Genomic DNA, 24,032 nt, shown 5'->3' with positions numbered 1-24,032 from the left:
TGGTCACTCTTCCTTTGTGGTTACTCTTCCTCTTGTGGTCACTCTTCCTCTTGTGGTCACTCTTCCTTTGTGGTTACTCTTCCTCTTGTGGTCACTCTTCCTCTTGTGGTCACTCTTCCTCTTGTGGTTACTCTTCCTCTTGTGGTCACTCTTCCTCTTGTGGTCACTCTTCCTCTTGTGGTCACTCTTCCTCTTGTTCTCGCTCTTTCTTTTCTTCTCGCTCTTTCTTTTGTTCTCGCTCTTGCTCTTGTTCTCGCCGCAGTTCTCACAGTAACTCTTAGATTGAACGCCGACCTGCATGAAGCGAGACCGACGCTCTACCGTCCAGCCCAAGTGGGAGGACAAGCTGTATCAGGACGGAAGAACTGTTTTATTCGTACAGTTTAAATGCGTGAATTTAACAAGTCATATTTTGACTTGTTAATAATGTTTATAAAATGGTTTCTCCCGGAGACTTGACCATGGAAAAGTAGCACTCAAAATTCCTGTGTCTGGTACTCCATGGTGTAGTACCTATTACTACGACGGATGGTAGTACTTAATATGATCTTTCACCCCCCCCCCCCAACCAAAAAGGTGACAGCCAAACCTAAACTTTCCAAGGCCTAGTATAGTACATATCTGTACTAAATTAGGCCTCAGTTGGAGAATATTTGGTAAAAAAGTTTGCACAGTTAAATCTAGCAGTTAAGGTTAGGTTAAATACCTTGTTACTGTTCATTTTTTTGGTATGCGTTATGTATTCCAAAAGTACAAAGCGTGACTATATATGGGGGTACAGCAGTGCACATTTTGTACAGTCCGTCCATTGTAGCTGTTGGTTATATAATTTTAATATAATTTATTCACGGTACAATTTGGTATACGAACTACTGTGACGGATTTATGAATTGCCGGCTGAAGCTAGTTCTCTAGGAGCCTCGGACGGCGGGAGGCTAGTTGGTCTTCACTTGAAATACTGTTAAATGGTTAGATGAACTTAGCAGATGTGTAGAGGACCGCTGCTTCCCATGGCACTGCGCTCTGGCTTGGTGTGTGTGTGTGTGTGTGTGTGTGTGTGTGTGTGTGTGTGTGTGTGTGTGTGTGTGTGTGTGTGTGTGTGTGTGTGTGTGTGCGCGCGCGCGCGTGTGTGTGTGTGTGTGAGTGCGTGTGAAGGGGGGGGCCTTTGATTGTCTAAGGCAGCGTCTGGGGCCTTTGTTCCTGATAGCAACTTAAAAAGTTGTTGCATGGTAAAAATAATACAAGTGTATTTTGATGTGTATAACTCGGTTTATGGCAGCCACGTATAAAATGCGGCTAATGTATTTACAGCTGTATTTGTGTTAAATACTCCTGCATTATAATATTGATCTGTATGTGTATGTATATATGTATATCCACGTATAGTAGGCCACTATTAATACATATCAGTGGTAACACTATGTATCCCACCCACGTATCCCTATGACATAACTGGACTTTAATTAAATATATCATCGTTATTATTATTAATATACCCAGGGGCTTAATTGACAGGTACACGGCCTATTAGAGGCCTCGTACGGTCGCTTAGTGTATTTGGGAATAAATTACCCATAGAAGCTAATTCTGAAGCGTGTAGTCCTACAGGGGGGTCAGTTGTAGTTAAACCACGAGCCAGCCGCAGATGGAAACAATACGTTTTGGGAACAAATCCACAAGGGCTGTGACGAGGATTCGAACCTGCGTCCGGGAGCGTCCCAGACACTGACTCGAGGTTCGAATCCTGGTCACGGCCCTTGTGGATTTGTTCATTTGATGCATCACGTTAGTGTATGTGTGTGAATACGTTTTGGGATTTAGAAAGGAAATGGGAGGTAAGGGAAGGGGTGTATGGGGTAAGGGTCGGCCTCTTAGAGCCGCCTCCTGCCCAGCTCCACATAATGGGAAGCTTAGATCATAACTCTACTGCTGGTGTCTTGAAGGTCGGTTAGGGAGCCGGTCGGCCGAGCGGACAGCACGCGGGACTTGTGATCCTGTGGTCCTGGGTTCGATCCCAGGCGCCGGCGAGAAACAATGGGCAGAGTTTCTTTCACCCTATGCCCCTGTTACCTAGCAGTAAAATAGGTACCTGGGTGTTAGTCAGCTGTCACGGGCTGCTTCCTGGGGGTGGAGGCCTGGTCGAGGACCGGGCCGCGGGGGACACTAAAGCCCCGAAATCATCTCAAGATAACCTCAAGAAGGTGGTGGGTCTTGGTGGTGTTGAATTGGTTGGGCTGCTTTGTCATCTTGGCTTTTGTTGGCTATTGAATGTGTGTGTATTTGTGTGTATAATCGCCTAGTTGTGCTTGTGGCGGTTGAGTTTCGGTTCTTCGGTCCCGCCTCTCATTTGTCTGTCAACCGAGGTACAGATTCCTGAGCCTACTGGGCTCTATCATATCTACATTTGAAACTGTGTATGGAGTCAGCCTCCACCACATCACTACTTAATGCATTCCATTTGTTAACTACTCTGACACTGAAAAAATTATTTTTAATGTCTCTGTGGTTCATTTGGGTACTAAGCTTCCACCTGTGTCCCCTTGTTCATGTTCCACCCGTGCTAAAGAGTTTCTTTGTTCACTCTGTCAATTCCCCTGAAAATTTTGTAGGTGATAATCATGTCTCCCCTTACCCTACTGTTTTCCAGGGACGTGAAGTTTACCTCCCTTAGCCTTTCCTCGTAGTTCATTCCTCTCAGTTCTGGGACAAGTCTGGTGGCATATCTCTGAATCTTCTCTAACTTTGTCTTGTGTTAAACTAGGTATGGACTCCAGGCTGGAGCTGCATATTCCAGGATTGGTCTGACATAAGTGGTATACAGGGTCCTGAACGATTCCTTACACAAGTTTCTAAAGACATTTCTTATGTTGGCCAGTCTAGCATATGCCGCTGATGATATCCTCTTAATGTGGGCTCCCAGGACTGGATGACGCGGGAACGTGGACCCTAGGGCCAGATTCACAAAGCACTTACGCAAGTACTTACGAACGTTTACATCTTTCCTCAATCTTTGACGGCTTTGGTTACATTTATTAAACAGTTTACAATAATGAAAACTTACCAATCAACTGTTGTTATTGTTATAAACAGCCTCCTGGTGCTTAGGAACTCATTAAATGTTTAATAATTGCAAATAAAGCCGCCAAAGATTGAGAAAAGATGTACAGGTTCGTAAGTGCTTGCGTAACTGCTTCGTGAATCTGGCCCCAGGACTGAATACGTGAGTCGTCTTGCCTCCCAGCACAAGTCCGACATGTTGGTAGGAAATTCGACTGAAATAAGGCTATACACCGTATCAGGGATCAGACGTGTGTGGTTGGTCTTTCTGGCCGCAGGACTTGAAGTCCGCTGTAAATCAGGCACCCTTAAATCTCTCTCCTGTGTGAGGGGGGGGGGGGCAGCCACGAGAGCCTGGTGTAAACACCTGGTGATAAGACCGAGCGAAGTGAGGAGGTGGAATCTTGAGACTATAAATTGCACTTATCTCTGGTTTAAGATCTCGTGATATACATCACAAATATGGCCATTTTCTGCTGCGCCGCCGATCCTACTTAAGGCTGAAATTGCTTGAGTCCCCCCCCCCCCCCCCCTTATCCCTCATGGATGCTAAGTTGTTTGGGACTTGACACTTGCACATTGATTTAAGTTCTCTTTTATCAATGTCTCTAAAGTTGTCTTTCGTTGGAAGATGTGATAGAGATGTGTCGATTGTGGAAGCTGTTGGGATATTCCTGGATTAAAAGGTACTGTTTTGCTCAAATGATTCGGGTAAGATCGAGCAGAAATATTTTGGGGAATTTCACTGCGGCACTTTTGGTTGAGGTGACTGGCACTGTGACCATGAGTGCCTTAGTGTGTTGCTGCCTCTTGTAATCTTCTTGAGGTTATCTTGAGATGATTTCGGGGCTTAGCGTCCCCGCGGCCCGGTCCTCGACCAGGCCTCCTTTTTGTTACACACCCCCAGGAAGTAGTCCGTATCGACTGTCTAACTCCCTGGTACCTATTTACTGCTGGGTGAACAGAACATCAGGGTGAAAGAAACTCTGCCCATTTGTTTCCGCCTCCGCCGGGGATCGAACCCGGAACCTTAGGACTACGAATCCCGAGCGCTGTCAACTCAGCCGTCAGGCCCCTCTGACGGGCCTTGTAGCTCGTACATAGTACAGAGGTGCCACTGGGTGCCTCTGGATGCCTCTAGATCCAGCCCATCCTCTTGAGCCTTCACTACGTCACTAAACTGATGTACTAAATTTTGTGAACGTAGCCGAGTAGCCACGCATAGAAGACGAGACATCACGTGAATTTTTACGAGCCGCTGTGATTTTTAGTTCATGAGTTTTCAGCCGTTGAGGATTTACATGTCAAAAAATACGATGGTTTTTTTGAGAGGCCGAGGGGTTCCTGGAGCACTTGTTGACGGTGTTGTGTTATCCCGATTATTTTATCCATTCCCCCTCCTTCCTTCATTCCCTCATTCCCCCTCCTTCCTTCATTCCCTCATTCCCCCTCCTTCCTTCATTCCCTCATTCCCCCTCCTTCCTTCATTCCCTCATTCCCCTCCTTCCTTCATTCCCTCATTCCCCCTCCTTCCTTCATTCCCTCATTCCCCCTCCTTCCTGCTCTTAACAGTTACTGTCCAGTAACAATATTCCTCGCCCCATACCCCCCCCCCCTCCCGCTCTTAACAGTTACTGTCCAGTAATAATATTCCTCGCCCCATACCCCCCCCCCCTCCCGCTCTTAACAGTTACTGTCCAGTAACAATATTCCTCGCCCCATACCCCCCCCCCCCTCCCGCTCTTAACAGTTACTGTCCAGTAACAATATTCCTCGCCCCATACCCCCCCCCCCCTCCCGCTCTTAACAGTTACTGTCCAGTAACAATATTCCTCGCCCCATACCCCCCCCCCCCTCCCGCTCTTAACAGTTACTGTCCAGTAACAATATTCCTCGCCCCATACCCCCCCCCCCCTCCCGCTCTTAACAGTTACTGTCCAGTAACAATATTCCTCGCCCCATACCCCCCCCCCCCTCCCGCTCTTAACAGTTACTGTCCAGTAATAATATTCCTCGCCCCATACCCCCCCCCCCTCCCGCTCTTAACAGTTACTGTCCAGTAACAATATTCCTCGCCCCATACCCCCCCCCCCCCTCCCGCTCTTAACAGTTTACTGTCCAGTAACAATATTCCTCGCCCCATACCCCCCCCCCCCCTCCCGCTCTTAACAGTTACTGTCCAGTAACAATATTCCTCGCCCCATACCCCCCCCCCCCTCCCGCTCTTAACAGTTACTGTCCAGTAATAATATTCCTCGCCCCATACCCCCCCCCCCCTCCCGCTCTTAACAGTTACTGTCCAGTAATAATATTCCTCGCCCCATACCCCCCCCCCCCTCCCGCTCTTAACAGTTACTGTCCAGTAACAATATTCCTCGCCCCATACCCCCCCCCCCCTCCCGCTCTTAACAGTTACTGTCCAGTAATAATATTCCTCGCCCCATACCCCCCCCCCCCTCCCGCTCTTAACAGTTACTGTCCAGTAACAATATTCCTCGCCCCATACCCCCCCCCCCCTCCCGCTCTTAACAGTTACTGTCCAGTAACAATATTCCTCGCCCCATACCCCCCCCCCCCTCCCGCTCTTAACAGTTACTGTCCAGTAACAATATTCCTCGCCCCATACCCCCCCCCCCCTCCCGCTCTTAACAGTTACTGTCCAGTAACAATATTCCTCGCCCCATACCCCCCCCCCCCTCCCGCTCTTAACAGTTACTGTCCAGTAATAATATTCCTCGCCCCATACCCCCCCCCCCCTCCCGCTCTTAACAGTTACTGTCCAGTAATAATATTCCTCGCCCCATACCCCCCCCCCCTCCCGCTCTTAACAGTTACTGTCCAGTAGTAATATTCCTCGCCCCATACCCCCCCCCCCCTCCCGCTCTTAACAGTTACTGTCCAGTAGTAATATTCCTCGCCCCATACCCCCCCCCCCCCCTCCCGCTCTTAACAGTTACTGTCCAGTAGTAATATTCCTCGCCCCATACCCCCCCCCCCCTCCCGCTCTTAACAGTTACTGTCCAGTAGTAATATTCCTCGCCCCATACCCCCCCCCTCCCTTCCTCAGGAATCAAACCAGTCAAGTCCTCTCCTTTTCAGTCTACCGTTCTTCATTCCATCTCGCCACCCACTGATCCCACGCCTTTCTCATCCCACCTCTTCCATCCCAACCCTTCCTGTCTCAGCACCTTCCTATCCCACCACCCATTTTATATACTTCCTGTCGGCTTCTTCCATATTCTCTCTCTCTCACATCTGTCCGCCTCACCTACTCCCCATCTCCCATTATCTTGTTCCGTCCCATCCCTCGCCCCTCACCCCTTCCATCATCTCCCTTCCCTATTTCATACACCTGTTCACTTCCAAAAGGTACCCCGTAAACCCAGGGGTCATAGGAAGCCTCCCTGAGATTTACACGGTGGATTCCTTCAGGTAAACCACAGGGGTGCCGCCTCTACCCCCCCTTTGGCCCGCCTGGGGAAATGAACATTCGTGTGTGCACATGTTCCCGGTATCTAAAATATACACACACTCGTTCATTGTAATCTGTACGTACGTAATCTAAAGAAACGTAATCTGTATCTTATCAGGTGTTCTGGCAAAGTGTTTTAGTCTGAAATTGAAATGATTAAATTGGTTATTTTTTGTCCGATGCCCATAACATCTATAACCTATTTTATGACATTTACTTCACGCTGTTCTTCGTGTTGATATTAATAGCGGCTCCACTAATTTATATTTTTTTATCTTCCGTTTAATTTTGATGGGCTATATATATATATATATATATATATATATATATATATATATATATATATATATATATATATATATATATATATATATATATATATACATATAATGACCGAAAAAGTAAGATTAATAATTCTAACACGAATTTTCTCTGTTATATTTCTTTTCACTGTTGATGGTAACTGAAAAATCAATTCTCCAAAATTCATTTTTATTTCTAGTCATATATATATATATAATAATATGGTCAGGAGTGTGGGGGGGGGGGAAGGGTTAGCCTGTAGCCAGACGGAGTTGAGAGATTCACGGCTGTTCCATTTAGGCCTAGCAGACTCCTCCAGACGCCCCACTGCCTCGTTATCTCTATAGTAGATGCTCCATTAAGGACTCTTGTCACATCCCTTCATGTTTCCCTGTCTGAAGGATACACTTTCTTTCTCACTTTCTCCTGCACTCTCGATTTTGTTTGGACACAGGTGGGTGCTGGCTTGTGACTCAGGGGCCAGATTCACGAAGCAGTTATGCAAACACTTTACGTATCTGTACATCTTTTCTCAGTCTTTGGCGACTTTGTTAGCAATTATTAAACAGTTAGTGAGCTCCAAAGCACCAGGAGGCTGTTTATAACAACAACAGTTGATTGGGAAGTTTTCATGTTTATAAACTGTTTAATAAATGTAACCAAAGCCGTCAAAGATTGAGGAAAGATGTACACGTTCGTAAGTGCTTGCGAAACAGTTACTGTTTCGTGAATGTGGCCCCAGGTCAGCAGGCTGAGCGTATCCCTTCTCGCAGCTCATGGTATTGAGTCTTATTCTATAAATGTTTCCCCTCAACACGACCCACCAGTTAGATTTTTACGTCTAGCTCTCCATTTTCTACTGGGTGAATAGGGACGAATAGTTAAAGATTGGTTCCCAGTCGATCTATCCTTGGTTGTGTCATGGGGCGAGTGTGTGTGCGCGCGCGCGAGTGTACACCATCAACTTGTGTGTGTACACCATCGACTTGTGTGTGTGTGTGTGTGTGTGTGTGTGTGTGTGTGTGTGTGTGTGTGTGTGTGTGTGTGTGTGTGTGTGTGTGTGTGTGTGTACATGCAGGGTCAAGCATCAGCTCTGGACCCCGCTTTTCTGTTGTCAATCACCTAATGCAGTGACTCCCGACATTCCTTTTATTTTATCAGACCTGTTTATAAAATCGGAAATATTGTCGAGTATTATCTAACTCATAACATCTCATAATTGAATACTCTTAGTTTCTCCTGCGCTGTGAGGTGACATTCCATCAGCCTTTCCTTATATTTGAACTACTTCAGCTCCGGGTCCCCCCGATATTTACAGCATCGCTCCTGTGCCAGGTAAATCCACTACGGGCTCACCATAGCCCGTGCTACTTGCCTCGCTTATCTTGAGATGATTTCGGGGCATAGCGTCCCCGTGGCCTGGTCCTCGACCAGGACTCCTTTTTGTTACACTCCCCTAGGAAGCAGCCCGTAGCAGCTGACTAACTCCCAGGTACCTATTTACTGCTAGGTGAACAGGGGCATCAGGGTGAAAGAAACATTTTGCCCTTTTGTCTCTGCCTCCACCGGGGATCGAACCCGAAACCTCCAGGAAAGCCAACCTACAGGCTTTCAGGAACAGGCCAACAGGAAAGTTGGCCTACAGGCCAACCTGTAGGCTGGCTTTCCTGCGTTCTGGCTTTCATGGGAAGCACATAAGAAGTGTGTTGTCGTGCCCATAGCCAAGCTACCACCTCTATCTACACATTAATTCCCAGTCATTGTGCAGAACGTATTATGAGCTCGTTTACCCAACGCCCTTAACGACCCAACCAGCGCGTCCCTAATGATCCAAACCGCTCCGGTTACCTGTAATTAATGGACCCCTGATTATGATTGGATAATAGCCTAGGGACCACGATGTTAGGCGGAAGAGATGGTAATTAAATATGTTTTTCGTGGAGTTTATATATATATATATATATATATATATATATATATATATATATATATATATATATATATATATATATATATATATATATATTATGAATACTGTTCCTCATAGTCAATTACGGCCCGAAGGCTTACATGTGCTCGCCCCTCAGTATATTAGAGACGGTTTGGTGGTTCTGGGCTGATTAAAGCATTTCTCTGGGCGGCATCCTTTCTCCTCCGGGCTTCTGTCAGCACTTGTTGGTGGGGTACTGTGCCCGGATGTGGGTAGAGAAGTTGGTTGATTCTGCCGTCATTAACCGGTCCCCCTGCCGCCCATACCCTGCCCCCTGCCGCCCATACCCTGCCCCCTGCCGCCCACACCCGGCCCTCTGCCGCCCACACCCGGCCCGTGGTAAATTCAGGCTCCACGAGCCTAGGTGAATATGATTGCCTGGGTCTCCTTTGACTAGGTCGGGTTCAGTGCTCCTTCAACAGGTGAACACAGGTGAACGCAGGTGTTCACCTGTGTTCACCTGGACGCTGATGAGGAAGTCACGACAGAATTTTCGCCGTGTCCTCTGCCCCCCCCCCCACCTTAAGATACACCTCATTAAGTGAGTCTTTCATTAAGGCGAGATCTACAAATCTGGACGAACTCAGCGGGTGAGCCCCGGTAGCCTCAAATGAGCCCCAGGTAGCCTTAAGTGAGCCCCAGGTAGCCTCAAGTGAGCCCCAGGTAGCCTCAAGTGAGCCCCGGTACCCTTAAATGAGCCCCTTTTTATATTAACACCTTTAAGTCCCTGATACCAAAGGATACAAACAGCCTTGAGTGCTTAATTCGTTAGGGATTAGTTCTGTGGTGCTGTTAGGCCACAGAGCCCCATCTCCTCCTGTTTCATTTTCCCGGTTGGCAAGTCTAAGAGAGAATGAAGGCGTAACGTAACCATAGTTTGATGCATGTATGTTTATACGGGGATAATTGCCTTGTTATCTAGGCTCTTGAATAGTTATTAATAAATCAGTTAGTACCAGTTCCCTCTTTCTCTTAATTATCTCTTTATCCTCATCTCATTACCACCTCCGCCATTTTCTTGTTACCGTCTTTCTCTTGTCTATTTCATGTTGCTACTTCCCTGTTCGTCCTGTTATCGTATTATCCTTCCATAGTCTCCCGTTGTTCGTCATTCCTATAATCTTATGTATATCAGTTTTATAGTTATTACCATTTATATTAATATACTCGTATATCTCTCTGTCTCTCTCTGTCTCTCTCTTTCGTTCCCTCTCTCCTCTCTCTCCCTCTCTCCTCTCTCTCCCTCTCTCCTCACTCACCCTCTCCCTCCTCTCTCTCTCTCTCCCTCTCCCTCCTCTCTCTCTCTCCTCTCTCTCTCTCTCTGGCTTTAATTTATATAGTATTATGTACGTTGGGGAACCTTAACATACAAAAAGAGACGTACTAGTTGAGAGAACAGGTTGTTCCAAGGAGAGAGGAGAAGGAGGAGTGATTTCAAGACGACGTAGATAGTTATCCAAAAGCAAAAATACATAGCCTTAGTTACCGTAAGCTAGCTGTGGAGTCCAAGCCAATCACTATCAACCTCTTAAGGTTCTGGCCAATCACATTGCAGCTCGTGGCCGCTCATGCTTGTACCAAAGATTATTAATCTGAACTACATGTAGCTCCTCCATCACTGACTTCTCTGTTCGAGTGTCAGATCTGGACAAATATGTCCGGCAATTTAAACACGAAATACGGGAAATGGCTGGTGGCAGCCTTTTGAAGTGAAGATGATGTATGATGTATTGTGGGGGAGGCCGCTGGGTGATGAGCCAGGCCGCTGGGAGATGAGCCAGGCCGCTGGGAGATGAGCCAGGCCGCTGGGAGATGAGCCAGGCCGCTGGGAGATGAGCCAGACCGCTGGGAGATGAGCCAGACCGCTGGGAGATGAGCCAGGCCGCTGGGAGATGAGCTAGGCCGCTGGGAGATGAGCCAGGCCTCGGGGAGATGAGCCAGGCCGCGGGGAGATGAGCCAGGCCGCGGGGAGATGAAGTACTCATGTCCCCTCTGACAGTGTTGGTGTCTCCCTCCCACATGTGTAGGGTCAGGTGTGGGATGGCTCTGGCTCCCTGAACCTGGCGAAGCTGTCGCTCTCTGGTGAAGCTGTCGCTCTCTAGTCAAATTAATTCTTTGGTGTTGCCAGGTGTGTATAGGTGCCTTCAGGTGTATATAGTTGCCTCCAGGTGTGTATAGTTGGCTTCAGGTGTGTATAGGTGCCTTCAGGTGTATATAGACGGGGAAAGGGAGTGATTGGAGGGAAAAGGGGAGAGAAATGGAAGAATGATGGGGAAAGAATGATGGGAGGGGGAGGGAATGAGGCGATTGTCATGAATGAGTGGCTCTGTGGAGTGTGAGTAAATAATGTAAATAGAGGTGGGTGAGTCTGTGTGAGTGAGGGAGAGGCTGAGTAATGTAGTCGGTAATCGAGATCGTAAGAAAATGTATAAAGAATGTAATGAAGCATACGAAAGGGAGAAGAATAAGTGCTCGTAAGAGAGAGTATGATGAATGCTCGTAAGAGAGGAGAGAATGAGTAATAGTGAATAAAAGAGGAGAATAAACCTCGCCAAAAGTGGTGAGAAACGAATTGCTTGAAAAACACGAGGAAAATTATACAAAATTGCCAAAAGAAAAAAGTGAAGGAAAACAAAGAGGAAAGATTGAGAGTCGAGTGTGGCCGAAGCTGGACACACGAGGGAGACAGATAAACAATGGGGCCAGAGGAACGAGAGAGAGAGAGAGAGAGAGAGGGGGGGGGGGATAAGAAAATAGTCGCGGCCAGATGGAGAAACTGTTTAAGGAAGCAATATTCTGGCTAAGAGATGGATTTAAAGGGGAGATTTATATATATATATATATATATATATATATATATATATATATATATATATATATATATATATATATATATATATAATAATCATCTCATAATTGTGTGTGTGTGCTAGGAAATGTCTATCCAACGATGGAAACAAGATGGGGAAGAGAGAGAGAGGGAGAAGGGTTGAGGGGAGTGGAGTTGGGGGGAGGAAAGTGTTGAAGGGGGTGGGGTTGGGGGGGGGGGGGGAGAGACTTTCCGGGTACCACTGTAGTATAAAATAAAATACATATATACATCAGCCCGTCCTCCAAAAATGTGGAGGTAAATGTAACAGCACAAGTAAGTGCAATTATGTACTGTTCAGAGTAGTCAGGAATTGTACTTATTGTCACTTAGTATTCTACCGTACTGTCAAATATATTGTGAATATTTGAGTTTACCTGAAAATCTGAATAGAAAACCACGACCCAACCTAACCTTCTTAGTGTGTGAAGATAAGCATTTTATTGCTTCTTAATTACAATTAGTACTTAACCTATATCTATATTGATATTACAGCTTTATAAAACTAATAAAACAAAACTAAAATATATCAATAAATTGTAAAGTAACTCAGAATATTTTCCAATTTAGTATAAAATTTGTATTTAATAAAACTGAAAAGGAAATTTCTGATATTTAAAACTTGTGTATAGCGAATTGAACTTGAAAACGTCATCCTAAAATTCTGAGTGTCTTAACAGAAAACGAGGATAATAAATGAGGAGGTAAGTGTAACAGCCCCATAACTGCAATTATGTACTATGTATGATAGTAAGGAAATGTACTTATTACACTTACATATACATACATATACATGGCAGTGTCGCGTCGTCTTGCTGTTGATATGCTAGTGTATATCTCTGTATACCTGCATCTTGAGCCGGTGTGTGTGTGTGTGTGTGTGTGTGTGTGTGTGTGTGTGTGTGTGTGTGTGTGTGTGTGTGTGTGTGTGTGTGCTTTTATTTATCTGGCTGTGCAAGTTTTTTCGTGCATGAGTGCTTGTGCTTCCATGCGTGTTGGGATGCGTTTGTTTGTTCTGTGCTTGTTGACTGCTTGCAGTGTGTTTATCTGTTTGTATGATAATAAGATTGCTTGTTTTTTATTGTTGCATGCATTTGTACATGTTTGTTGATTTTGGATGTGTTTGTTGCTTTCTTATCTGTACAAGCTTGCTTGGGCTTGCCTAGCTGTGTTTGTTTACTTGTTTGTGTCTGCCTTTGTATGCTGGTATTTGTGTAGATGTGTTTGTTTGTAGGTGTTTAGCGTGCGGGCCTGCGGGGAGCTTGTGGCCGCCTGCGGGGGGCTTGTGGCCGCCTGCGGGGAGCTTGTGGCCGCCTGCGGGGGCTTGTGGCCGCCTGCGGGGGCTTGTGGCCGCCTGCGGGGAGCTTGTGGCCGCCTGCGGGGAGCTTGTGGCCGCCTGCGGGGGCTTGTGGCCGCCTGCGGGGGCTTGTGGCCGCCTGCGGGGAGCTTGTGGCCGCCTGCGGGGGCTTGTGGCCGCCTGCGGGGAGCTTGTGGCCGCCTGCGGGGAGCTTGTGGCCGCCTGCGGGGAGCTTGTGGCCGCCTGCGGGGGCTTGTGGCCGCCTGCGGGGAGCTTGTGGCCGCCTGCGGGGAGCTTGTGGCCGCCTGCGGGGAGCTTGTGGCCGCCTGCGGGGGGCTTGTGGCCGCCTGCGGGGAGCTTGTGGCCGCCTGCGGGGAGCTTGTGGCCGCCTGCGGGGAGCTTGTGGCCGCCTGCGGGGAGCTTGTGGCCGCCTGCGGGGAGCTTGTGGCCGCCTGCGGGGAGCTTGTGGCCGCCTGCGGGGAGCTTGTGGCCGCCTGCGGGGGCTTGTGGCCGCCTGCGGGAGCTTGTGGCCGCCTGCGGGGAGCTTGTGGCCGCCTGCGTGGGGCTTGTGGCCGCCTGCGGGGGCTTGTGGCCGCCTGCGGGAGCTTGTGGCCGCCTGCGGGGAGCTTGTGGCCGCCTGCGTGGGGCTTGTGGCCGCCTGCGGGGGCTTGTGGCCGCCTACGGGGAGCTTGTGGCCGCCTGCGGGGGCTTGTGGCCGCCTGCGGGGGCTTGTGGCCGCCTGCGGGGGCTTGTGGCCGCCTGCGGGGGCTTGTGGCCGCCTGCGGGGGCTTGTGGCCGCCTGCGGGAGCTTGTGGCCGCCTGCGGGGAGCTTGTGGCCGCCTGCGGGGAGCTTGTGGCCGCCTGCGGGGGCTTGTGGCCGCCTGCGGGGGCTTGTGGCCGCCTGCGGGGGCTTGTGGCCGCCTGCGGGAGCTTGTGGCCGCCTGCGGGGAGCTTGTGGCCGCCTGCGGGGGCTTGTGGCCGCCTGCGGGGAGCTTGTGGCCGCCTGCGGGGGCTTGTGGCCGCCTGCGGGAGCTTGTGGCCGCCTGCGGGGGCTTGTGGCCGCCTGCGGGGAGCTTGTGGCCGCCTGCGGGGAGCTTGTGGCCGCCTGCGGGGAGCTTGTGGCCGCCTGCGGGGAGCTTGTGGCCGCCTGCGGGGGCTTGTGGCCGCCTGCGGGAGCTTGTGGCCGCCTGCGGGGGCTTGTGGCCGCCTGCGGGGAGCTTGTGGCCGCCTGCGGGGAGCTTGTGGCCGCCTGCGGGGAGCTTGTGGCCGCCTGCGGGGAGCTTGTGGCCGCCTGCGGGGAGCTTGTGGCCGCCTGCGGGGAGCTTGTGGCCGCCTGCGGGGAGCTTGTGGCCGCCTGCGGGGAGCTTGTGGCCGCCTGCGGGGAGCTTGTGGCCGCCTGCGGGGAGCTTGTGGCCGCCTGCGGGGAGCTTGTAGCCGCCTGCGGGGGCTTGTGGCCGCCTGCGGGGAGCTTGTGGCCGCCTGCGGGGAGCTTGTGGCCGCCTGCGGGGGCTTGTGGCCGCCTACGGGGGCTTGTGGCCGCCTGCGGGGGCTTGTGGCCGCCTGCGGGGGCTTGTGGCCGCCTGCGGGGGCTTGTGGCCGCCTGCGGGAGCTTGTGGCCGCCTGCGGGGAGCTTGTGGCCGCCTGCGGGGGGCTTGTGGCCGCCTGCGGGGGCTTGTGGCCGCCTGCGGGGGCTTGTGGCCGCCTGCTGGGGCTTGTGGCCGCCTGCTGGGGCTTGTGGCCGCCTGCGGGGGCTTGTGGCCGCCTGCTGGAGCTTGTGGCCGCCTGCGGGGGCTTGTGGCCGCCTGCGGGGGCTTGTGGCCGCCTGCGGGAGCTTGTGGCCGCCTGCGGGGAGCTTGTGGCCGCCTGCGGGGGGCTTGTGGCCGCCTGCGGGGGCTTGTGGCCGCCTGCTTGGGGCTTGTGGCCGCCTGCGGGGGCTTGTGGCCGCCTGCGTGGGGCTTGTGGCCGCCTGCGTGGGGCTTGTGGCCGCCTGCGGGGGGCTTGTGGCCGCCTGCGGGGAGCTTGTGGCCGCCTGCGGGGAGCTTGTGGCCGCCTGCGTGGGGCTTGTGGCCGCCTGCGGGGGCTTGTGGCCGCCTGCGGGGAGCTTGTGGCCGCCTGCGGGGAGCTTGTGGCCGCCTGCGGGGAGCTTGTGGCCGCCTGCGAGGAGCTTGTGGCCGCCTGCGGGGAGCTTGTGGCCGCCTGCGGGGAGCTTGTGGCCGCCTGCGGGGGCTTGTGGCCGCCTGCGGGGAGCTTGTGGCCGCCTGCGGGGAGCTTGTGGCCGCCTGCGGGGAGCTTGTGGCCGCCTGCGGGGAGCTTGTGGCCGCCTGCGGGGAGCTTGTGGCCGCCTGCGGGGAGCTTGTGGCCGCCTGCGGGGAGCTTGTGGCCGCCTGCGGGGAGCTTGTGGCCGCCTGCGGGGAGCTTGTGGCCGCCTGCGGGGAGCTTGTGGCCGCCTGCGGGGAGCTTGTGGCCGCCTGCGGGGAGCTTGTGGCCGCCTGCGGGGAGCTTGTGGCCGCCTGCGGGGAGCTTGTGGCCGCCTGCGGGGAGCTTGTGGCCGCCTGCGGGGAGCTTGTGGCCGCCTGCGGGGAGCTTGTGGCCGCCTGCGGGGAGCTTGTGGCCGCCTGCGGGGAGCTTGTGGCCGCCTGCGGGGAGCTTGTGGCCGCCTGCGGGGAGCTTGTGGCCGCCTGCGGGGGTTTGTGGCCGCCTGCGGGGGCTTGTGGCCTCCTGCAGGGGCTTGTGGCCGTCTGCGGGGGTTTGTGGCCTCCTGCGGGGGGCTTGTGGCCGCCTGCGGGGGCTTGTGGCCTCCTGCGGGGGGCTTGTGGCCGCCTGCGGGGGGCTTGTGGCCCACCTGCTAGCCATCATTAGTATGTGCATCAGGTGCACTTGACCCCACCTGTCATTATCTTCCCCTCCCACCTGCACCTTCGCTTCACACCTCAATTCTTTCCCCTTTTCCTCATGTTCTTGCTATCCCTTTTCTAACCTTCCCCTTCCCTGGCTCTTCCTATTGCATCCTCTTTGTAATTCTTGTTTTTTTTTTTTTCCTCCAGGCTTCCGTTTTTCTCCCCCTTCCCTTTTTCTTTATCCATTCCTTCCAGTTTCTTTGGGCCCTATGCAACGAGAATACGAGCCTGTGCAAAAAAAGCGTGGTAAATTAATCTTTGAGAATGTAAGGAGTGATCATGCGCAACGCATCCTTAGGCGTCAGACCAAAAATAAAAGTGTGAAAATGAAATTTGGAGAGTTAATTTTTCAACTTTTCCCGACAGTTAAGCAGTGAAGAAAAACATAAATATTGAAAAAAGATTTGTGTTAGAATAATGAATTTTACCCTTTTGGTCATATTCAACAATATATATATATATATATATATATATATATATATATATATATATATATATATATATATATATATATATATATATATATATATATATATATATATATATAATACCTCGCAATGACAAGCGGGAGACGGCAGAAGAGCTCCTCGGGGTTGTCTCGTAACCTTGTAGTCATTAGCTGGAGAATTAAGCTTTATGTTCATATTATTTACCTTGTGTTGTGTATAATGAATAATCTGAAAGTTTGTGTTACTTATCATCATTATCTGTTCTACTCCTTCTGGCCTTCTCCTTTTGTTTAATTCCAGCCTGGAGATGATTTGTGATTGATTTATATTAAAAATAAAATAATGTATAAGTTATTTCAGCTGGATTTATGTTCCCAGTCCATATAATTCTTGCGTCATGAGGATAACTATCCCGTTTCTATCCTCTAGCCCTACTGACCATCCTCTTTCCTTCGTCTTTGGACATTCAGCAGCATTCATCTATCCATCCCTCCAATTCTGAAGTTCATCAAAGAATTAATAATTTTTGTTTTCAAGTGTTTATATGTAGAGTTAAAATCAAGGTCTCCTCCCCTCTTAGTATCGAGGCTCAAAGCAGCAGCTAGAACCGGTTTCAAGCCAAAATAAATGGTTTTTCTGTTTACAATTTTCTCGATGCGAAGTTTTTTTTTGTGTATTTGGTAAAAATTTGTGGAAGGGGTGAAGCATCCAGCCGTAATTCATCATTGAGAGATGATTTAGTGAGCAAAATGGTTTTAGTTGGAAATCTCGTGGTTGTTGGGGGCGAGGTTTTGAACACCTGGCTTGCCTCCACATATGTTGATCACGTGTGTACATCTGGCCTGTGTACGCCTACACGTATGTGCATCTACGTCCACCCACATGTGTTTATGCCTCTCTCTCTCTCTCTCTCTCTCTCCTCTCTCTCTCTCTCTCTCTCTCTCTCTCTCTCTCTCTCTCTCTCTCTCTCTCTCTCTCTCCTCTCTCTCTCTCTATCTATCTCTCTATCTCTCTTTTCTCCACCCCTTCCCATCTCCCTATCCCACCTCCTCCGTCTCAGATTCCCTCCCTCGTTTAAGATTAACCCCCACATAATGTTAACTTTCTTTACCCCCCTCCACATGTTAATATCCCCCCCCCCTTCTCATCCACATGTAAGTATCAACCTACATGTTATAGTTAACATGGGTGCTAACTTGAAGGTTAAATTAACATATAGATGAAAATTAAGCTGGTGTGGATGTAGTTGGGTGAGATTCAGAGCGACATATTAACATTTAGTTAATGTTATGATGTGGATGGCTCCAGGGGCTGTTATTACCATCAAGGAGATTTGTTCTCTGTTATATCATTTGTTCTTTGTTGTACCATCGTGGACATTTATTGCGTTATAATCGTTCAATTATATATTTTTTTTTAATCGTCATCCACCTCACGGCTTAAACCAGTTACCACCTGTACTGAACGTTCTGGTCTGTACTGAACGTTCTGGTCTGTACTGAACGTTCTGGTCTGTACTGAACGTTCTGGCCTGTACTGAACGTTCTGGCCTGTACTGAACTTTCTGGCCTGTACTGAACGTTCTGGCCTGTACTGAACGTTCTGGCCTGTACTGAACGTTCTGGCTGTACTGAACGCTCTGGCCTACACTGGAAATGTAGGTGTAGGTCAGGCTGGTGACCTGACCAGCCTGAAATGTAGGTGGTGACCTGGCGATTGGAGTGGCTATACGGAGAATAGTCCTCCAGAGGAAGAGACGGCAAGCGTAACACGTGCAGGAGGAAGGAATCTTCGGAGGAGGAGTGTTAAGACGACCTTCAGTTGGAGGAAGGAGGAGAAAGAGCAGGAGCAGTTGTTTACAGTGATGGCGGGCGGTACACATTCATCTTCTGGCGAGTCCCGCGGGTCTTCTTCTTCTCTCAGATTTCATTATCTAATTTATTGAGATGTGGCTCTGCCCCCCCAACCCCCTTCCCCCCCCCCACCCCCCAGGGAGATAATACAACAAAATATGCAGATTTTATTTAAATTTTTAGCTTATATTTATTACCTGTTGGCGTAATGCTTGCATAATATTTCATTAATGGTCGAGGTTGGACTTTTAGATTACGCGGTGAGGGATAATTTCTCTCTCCTTGTTGAGGTATTGAGTAGTGTGAGGATTATGTGGCTGTCTTTGGCTAGGTGTGTGTTCTCGTTCTTGGGGTTTGGGCGCGTTCCTCTTCAATCCTCATTATCCCTTATTCCCACCTTGCCTTCTCTCTCTCTCTCTCTCTCTCTCTCTCTCTCTCTCTCTCTCTCTCTCTCTCTCTCTCTCTCTCTCTCTCTCTCTCTCTCTCTCTCTCTCTCTCTCAACCCTTCCTTCTTCCTATCATCTGTCCTCTCTCCCTCCAGTTTACTAACATACTGAAAGTGTTTGAACTTTATAACATGTAAAAACCACAATGTGAAGTGTGTGTGTGTGTGTGTGTGTGTGTGTGTGTGTGTGTGTGTGTGTGTGTGTGTGTATGTATTTACTATTGTGTCTGCAGAATTAGTTCTTGGACCCTGCCTTTCTAGCCAATCTGTTTTTTCTCTGGTACGTCTAGTGAACATATTTAAAACACACACACACACACACATCCCCAGGAAGCAGCCCGTAGCAGCTGTCTAACTCCCAGGTACCTATTTTTACTCCTAGGGGAACAAGTGCATTAGGGGAGAAAGAAACTATTTATTTTCTTCCGCCTCGGCCGGGAATCGAACCCAGGCCCTTAGGACTACGACCCCCAGGCGCTATTTACTCAGTCGCGAAGCCCAATAATATTATTATATTATCACTTACATAATAATATTGAAGTTTAAAGACGCACACAAGACCATTCGAAACAAAAATAAAATAGAAGCTGTTTAATAATAAAGACTGGAGATGCTGTGAGGTGGTCAGCACACACAAAAAATGGGGTGGTTGGGAGAGGTATTTAAATAGGTAATTAGGCTGCAGGAGTGTGGTTATCAGGTGGAGAATACCTTCAATCAGTCACCCCGTGGGATGGGGTGACAGGAATCATTAGCCTCTAAACACACAGGCTGGGCTGATCACCTACACCCGCCTGCATGTTGCTGCGCCCACCTGACCCTCACCTGGGTGCTGCACTCAATTGACCTTCACCTAGATCCTGCTCCCACCTCACTGCCACCACCTGCCTGCCTGCCACCACCTGCCTGCCTGCCACCACCTGCCTGCCACCACCTACCTACCACCACCTATCTGCCTGCCTGACTTTCACCATCTATATGTCTTCTTGCCGACCACTGCCTGGCTGCCTGCCTGCCTGGCTGCCTGCCTGCCTGCCTGCCTGCCTGCCTGCCTGCTGGCCAACGTCTACCTACCTACCTGCTTGACTTGCCCTTAGTCAAGCCTCTATCATATTCTACAGACCTGCCTACTAAAACAAGACAAATACACTGTAAGCTGGACTGATCAGTGCGTATACACTAAACAGTTCCAACGTAATCCTTTACTCTGGGATTATAGAGTATGGATAAAGGTCAGAAACCAAGAGTGCAAAACTAAGTCACTCTGGTAGTCGATGGGACTTGAATCTTAACACCCAAGATGACTGCTATTTCCTACCTGCCTTCCATCTCCTTCATGTCTGTCAGGCACATCGTATCTTCCTTTGCCCAAGATTCTGTTCACTTGATACTGATTGCTTGTTTTATCATATATTTATATAAATATATAATGTGTAAATCACGAAGAAATTAACACGTGAGGAGCAATGCAACAATGTAAGACGACAAAGGAAGGATTAAGACAGTAATTTCCTTAATTTCGTATTTAATAATACATCTTCAGAAGGTTGGAGTTACTATTCAGTTGTGTGGATATATAGGCAGGAATGAGGTGAGGTGAGAAACAATGTCTTTCATAAGAAAATGGTATATTAATAAGGTATTATTGAGATAAATGTTTAGCAGTGATCACACACTCAAATCGCCATTTAATTGATCAATCAACAATAGATCTAAATTATACAAATCACTACTAAAAGTTCAAATTAAATGATATTGTAATATGTATTAAAGCAGATTCAATAATGTTTCTATTGAAAATGTTTTCACAATTCGTTATTGAAGAAGCCCTCTCTCAATCAGTTTAGTGAGAACTTCTGACTAACGAACAAACAAAGCATTAGACAATTGGCCATGTCTTACAGAGTATCAGTATCTTACACACTCTGTAAGACATGGCCAAATGTATAATGCTTTGTTCATTTGTCAGAAAGAGGGCTTCTTCAATAACGAATTGTAAATCATTTTCAATAGAAACATTATTGAATTTGCTTTAATACAGATTACAATATCATGTAATTTAAACATTAGTAGTGGTTTATGTAATTTAGATCCACTTAGTGTAAAAGTGTTGTATACTTGGCTAATTTTGTGTTTCCTTCCTTTCAGGTATGTTGTGTGACGTCACGGCAGGAACCCCACCTGATTGGCTGATGCACCGAACTCACGGGTGAGAGGGAAATCAGGGAGAAGGGAGAGGGAAACGTTTCCTTACCTGTTGCCTCCGTCCTCCCGGCAGTGGGTTGGTATCTCGGGTTTTATACGACTGTTGTGGGCTGCATCCATCCTGGGGGAAGAGTTGTGTTTAACTACTAGGCCAACCTCCCCCCCTCCCCCACACACACACTCATTCACTCAATCACATTCACTCACTCACTCGGGTGGGCACCATTCCTTTCCCCCGTCCCATCTTAAATCCTTATCCTGATCCTTTCCAAGTGCTATATAGTCGTAATGACTTGGCGCTCTCCCCTGAAAATTCCCTTCCCACTCACATTCCCTAAAAACTCTGGGAAGATTGAGTGGGAACCAAACCTTAACTGTTCCCCCAGCAGTAATTTGGGACCTGTAAGTGAAGCGATTTGCGAGTTGTGTTCTAAGGGAAAAGTAGTAGCGTAAGGCTTGTCGTGAAGCATGGGAAGGAAGACACTCGACCCGCTAACAGGAGTCGGGAAGCATCTTCTGTACTCACCTGTGTAAAGAAAAAAAAACGAAAGGGAAAGAGAGGAAGGGTGTAGGAAGGGATGTAGAAGGGTAGACAGACGGGGTAGTGGAAGGGGAGAGAAGAGACAGTGGCGACGGGATTTAAGACGGCCGTCTTCCGGAGCAATACTTTACCCAAAGGAAAACAAACGTTGCTCCTCCTTGCACTCTCTAAAATGAACTCTTAAGGAAATTTAACTGGCAGTTTCTTTTTCTGTTAAACTCGTGCTGCCTTGCATCTCTTCCTCATCAGTGTTTGCAATTCTCCTTGTTTACATTTTTCTCCCAGACCTTTATACACAGTCTCCTCAGCTTGGTGCCTGGTGTTGAGTATTACTTACTCTCCTTAACATTGACAAACCTGTCCTTATGAAGAGAGTAAGTCACAGTAACGAAGAGCGAAACAAACACACCAGTATGAGAAAATGGTTTCGGGCCTTCTTGGACCCTTGTGTGACGACGTTTAAGGCCGTCTTGGACTCCTTGTGTGACGACGTTTCGGGCCGTCTTGGACCCCATGTGTGAAGACGTTTCGGGCCGTCTTCGATCCCTTGTGTGACAACGTTTCAGGCTTTCTTGGACCCTTGTGTGACGACGTTTCGGGCCGTCTTGGACCCTTGTGTGACGACGTTTCGTTGGGTGCCTGTGTAACCTTTGTCACTCCCCCACACGGAATGGGTATGGGGTTCATTGCCGCCCACGGGATGGGTATGGGGGTCCACTACCGCCCACGGGATGGATATGGGGAGTCCACTACCGCCCACGGGATGGATATGGGGAGTCCACTACCGCCCACGGGATGGATATGGGGAGTCCACTACCGCCCACGGGATGGGTATGGGGTACACGCCCATTTACACCCTAACAACCACACCCCTAATACCCCCTAACAATCACCCTGGCCAGAACACACTCCCAGCCACAGCCTCATCCTCTCCTCTGTTACACTTCCAGCACTATTTCTCGGCGTTAATAGAGTTCTTTGATAGCGCTGTGTTTTAATTTAAACCCCCATGCATATTTATGTTTTTTGGCTGTAGTGATAAGCATGATTAAAATTAACATACATAATCATATGACGGTGAAGATGGAGCAGTGTCTGGAGGGAGAGGATGGAGATGGTGTGGGAGGGAGGGAGAGAGGATGGAGGTGTTGTGGGAGGGAAGGGTGGAGGTGGTGTGGGAGGGAGAGAGAGAGGATGGAGTGGGAGGGAGGGAGGGAGGGTTGTACTCACCTAATTGTGCGTGCGGGGGTTGAGCCTCGTTTATTTGGTCCCGCCTCTCGACTGTCAATATACAGTCTAATAGCCAATTAATGTAATTTGTTGGCAAAAGTAGGTAAACACAACACACATTATCCAGGGACAAAAACAAATTTACAGTGTAATTGTGTCCAGTCCATATCCCCGCCCTGCAATGCATGTAAATAAATTCAAAATATTATTGCAATGATTCATTTAGGTGAGAACAATTAGCACTGTACTCCTAAGGTTGCACTGAGCCGGTAAATACTATAAACCACTTTAATTTGTCAAGTAAAAGTATTTAAGTTAAAATATATATAATTTATTTATATATTTATATTTAAATAATTATATTAAATATATATTTATATATTTATATTTATTTATTTATATATTTTATTTTATTTTATTTTATCTATCTTAAAAATATTTTTTTAAGTTTAGCTAAGGTATAAATTTGTATCGACATTTGCCGTTATTTTGTAGAAAGCACAAATTCTTTTGGCGTATAGTTCAATATTTGACTAAAACCAATTTTACAATTTTTTTTTAATTCCCAAAGGAATACAAAATTCAAGTTCATATAGTTAAATACCTCAGCTTTTGTGTTACAAGAACAGCGAACAGCTTTTGAGGACATTATACGTCTGGCACAGGAGGTGAACGACCCGTCGTTTGACTCACGAGGTGAACGACCCGTCGTTTGACTCACGAGGTGAACGACCCGTCGTCTGACTCACGAGGTGAACGACCCGTCGTTTGGCTCACGAAGTGAACGACCCGTCGTTTGGCTCACGAAGTGAACGACCCGTCGTTTGGCTCACGAGGTGAACGACCCGTCGTTTGGCTCACGAGGTGAACGACCCGTCGTCTGACTCACGAGGTGAACGACCCGTCGTTTAGGACACACGAAACCTCCACTTCACAGTTGATGTAAATCTTAAACTATCTTAATAACGTCCCTTAACCACTGATAAGAAACTCGTTGGTGAGAGACTCGTTAATTAGGTTCTCTTACTGTACATATGTTCTATTGTTACCCTATTGGTTAATTCTGTACAATATAATGTTATGTACAATTAATATTTTGTAATATTGTAATACTTTACAATTAGTTTTTACAATAGCAGTGTTTTGATTAATGGTTTTGATGGCATAGACAAGATTAACTAAGGCGCTCAAGGCCGCTCCTCAGCCTACACTTGTCTCGTTAACCAATACACGAACAGATAAACGAAACAACTGCATCCTGGGCGTTGTACAATCACTGTTACCTATGTGCTCAACCCCCAGGATGATCCTCGTTAAACGCCATTGATGTAACTATGCATCAGTATTGATAACGTTCATCTGACATTGATTTAGACGTTAATTTAGTAGGGGGAAAATAAAGATGATTAGAAGTTGGTAACTCA

General features: G+C 48.6%; 1 protein-coding gene across 10 annotated transcripts in view; it reads left to right on the top strand.

Annotated features, from left to right (window-relative positions):
* trh (PAS domain-containing protein trachealess) overlaps positions 1–24,032 on the top strand; it is a 1,432,279-nt gene that overhangs the window by 1,025,858 nt on the left and 382,389 nt on the right. Inside the window, exon 2 of one of the 10 annotated variants that reach the window (XM_069316263.1) lies at positions 20,781–20,841. The exons of the other annotated variants lie outside the window; for them this stretch is intronic. Within the exon in view, the coding sequence (XP_069172364.1) occupies positions 20,783–20,841 (59 nt within the window). The 5' untranslated portion in view covers positions 20,781–20,782. The remainder of the gene's footprint in view (positions 1–20,780; positions 20,842–24,032) is intronic. 10 annotated transcript variants of the gene reach the window in all.

This window comes from Procambarus clarkii, chromosome 83 (genome assembly GCF_040958095.1).
Source record: "Procambarus clarkii isolate CNS0578487 chromosome 83, FALCON_Pclarkii_2.0, whole genome shotgun sequence".
NCBI classification, from domain to species: domain Eukaryota; kingdom Metazoa; phylum Arthropoda; class Malacostraca; order Decapoda; family Cambaridae; genus Procambarus; species Procambarus clarkii.
This window is presented reverse-complemented; position numbering and strand designations above follow the sequence as displayed.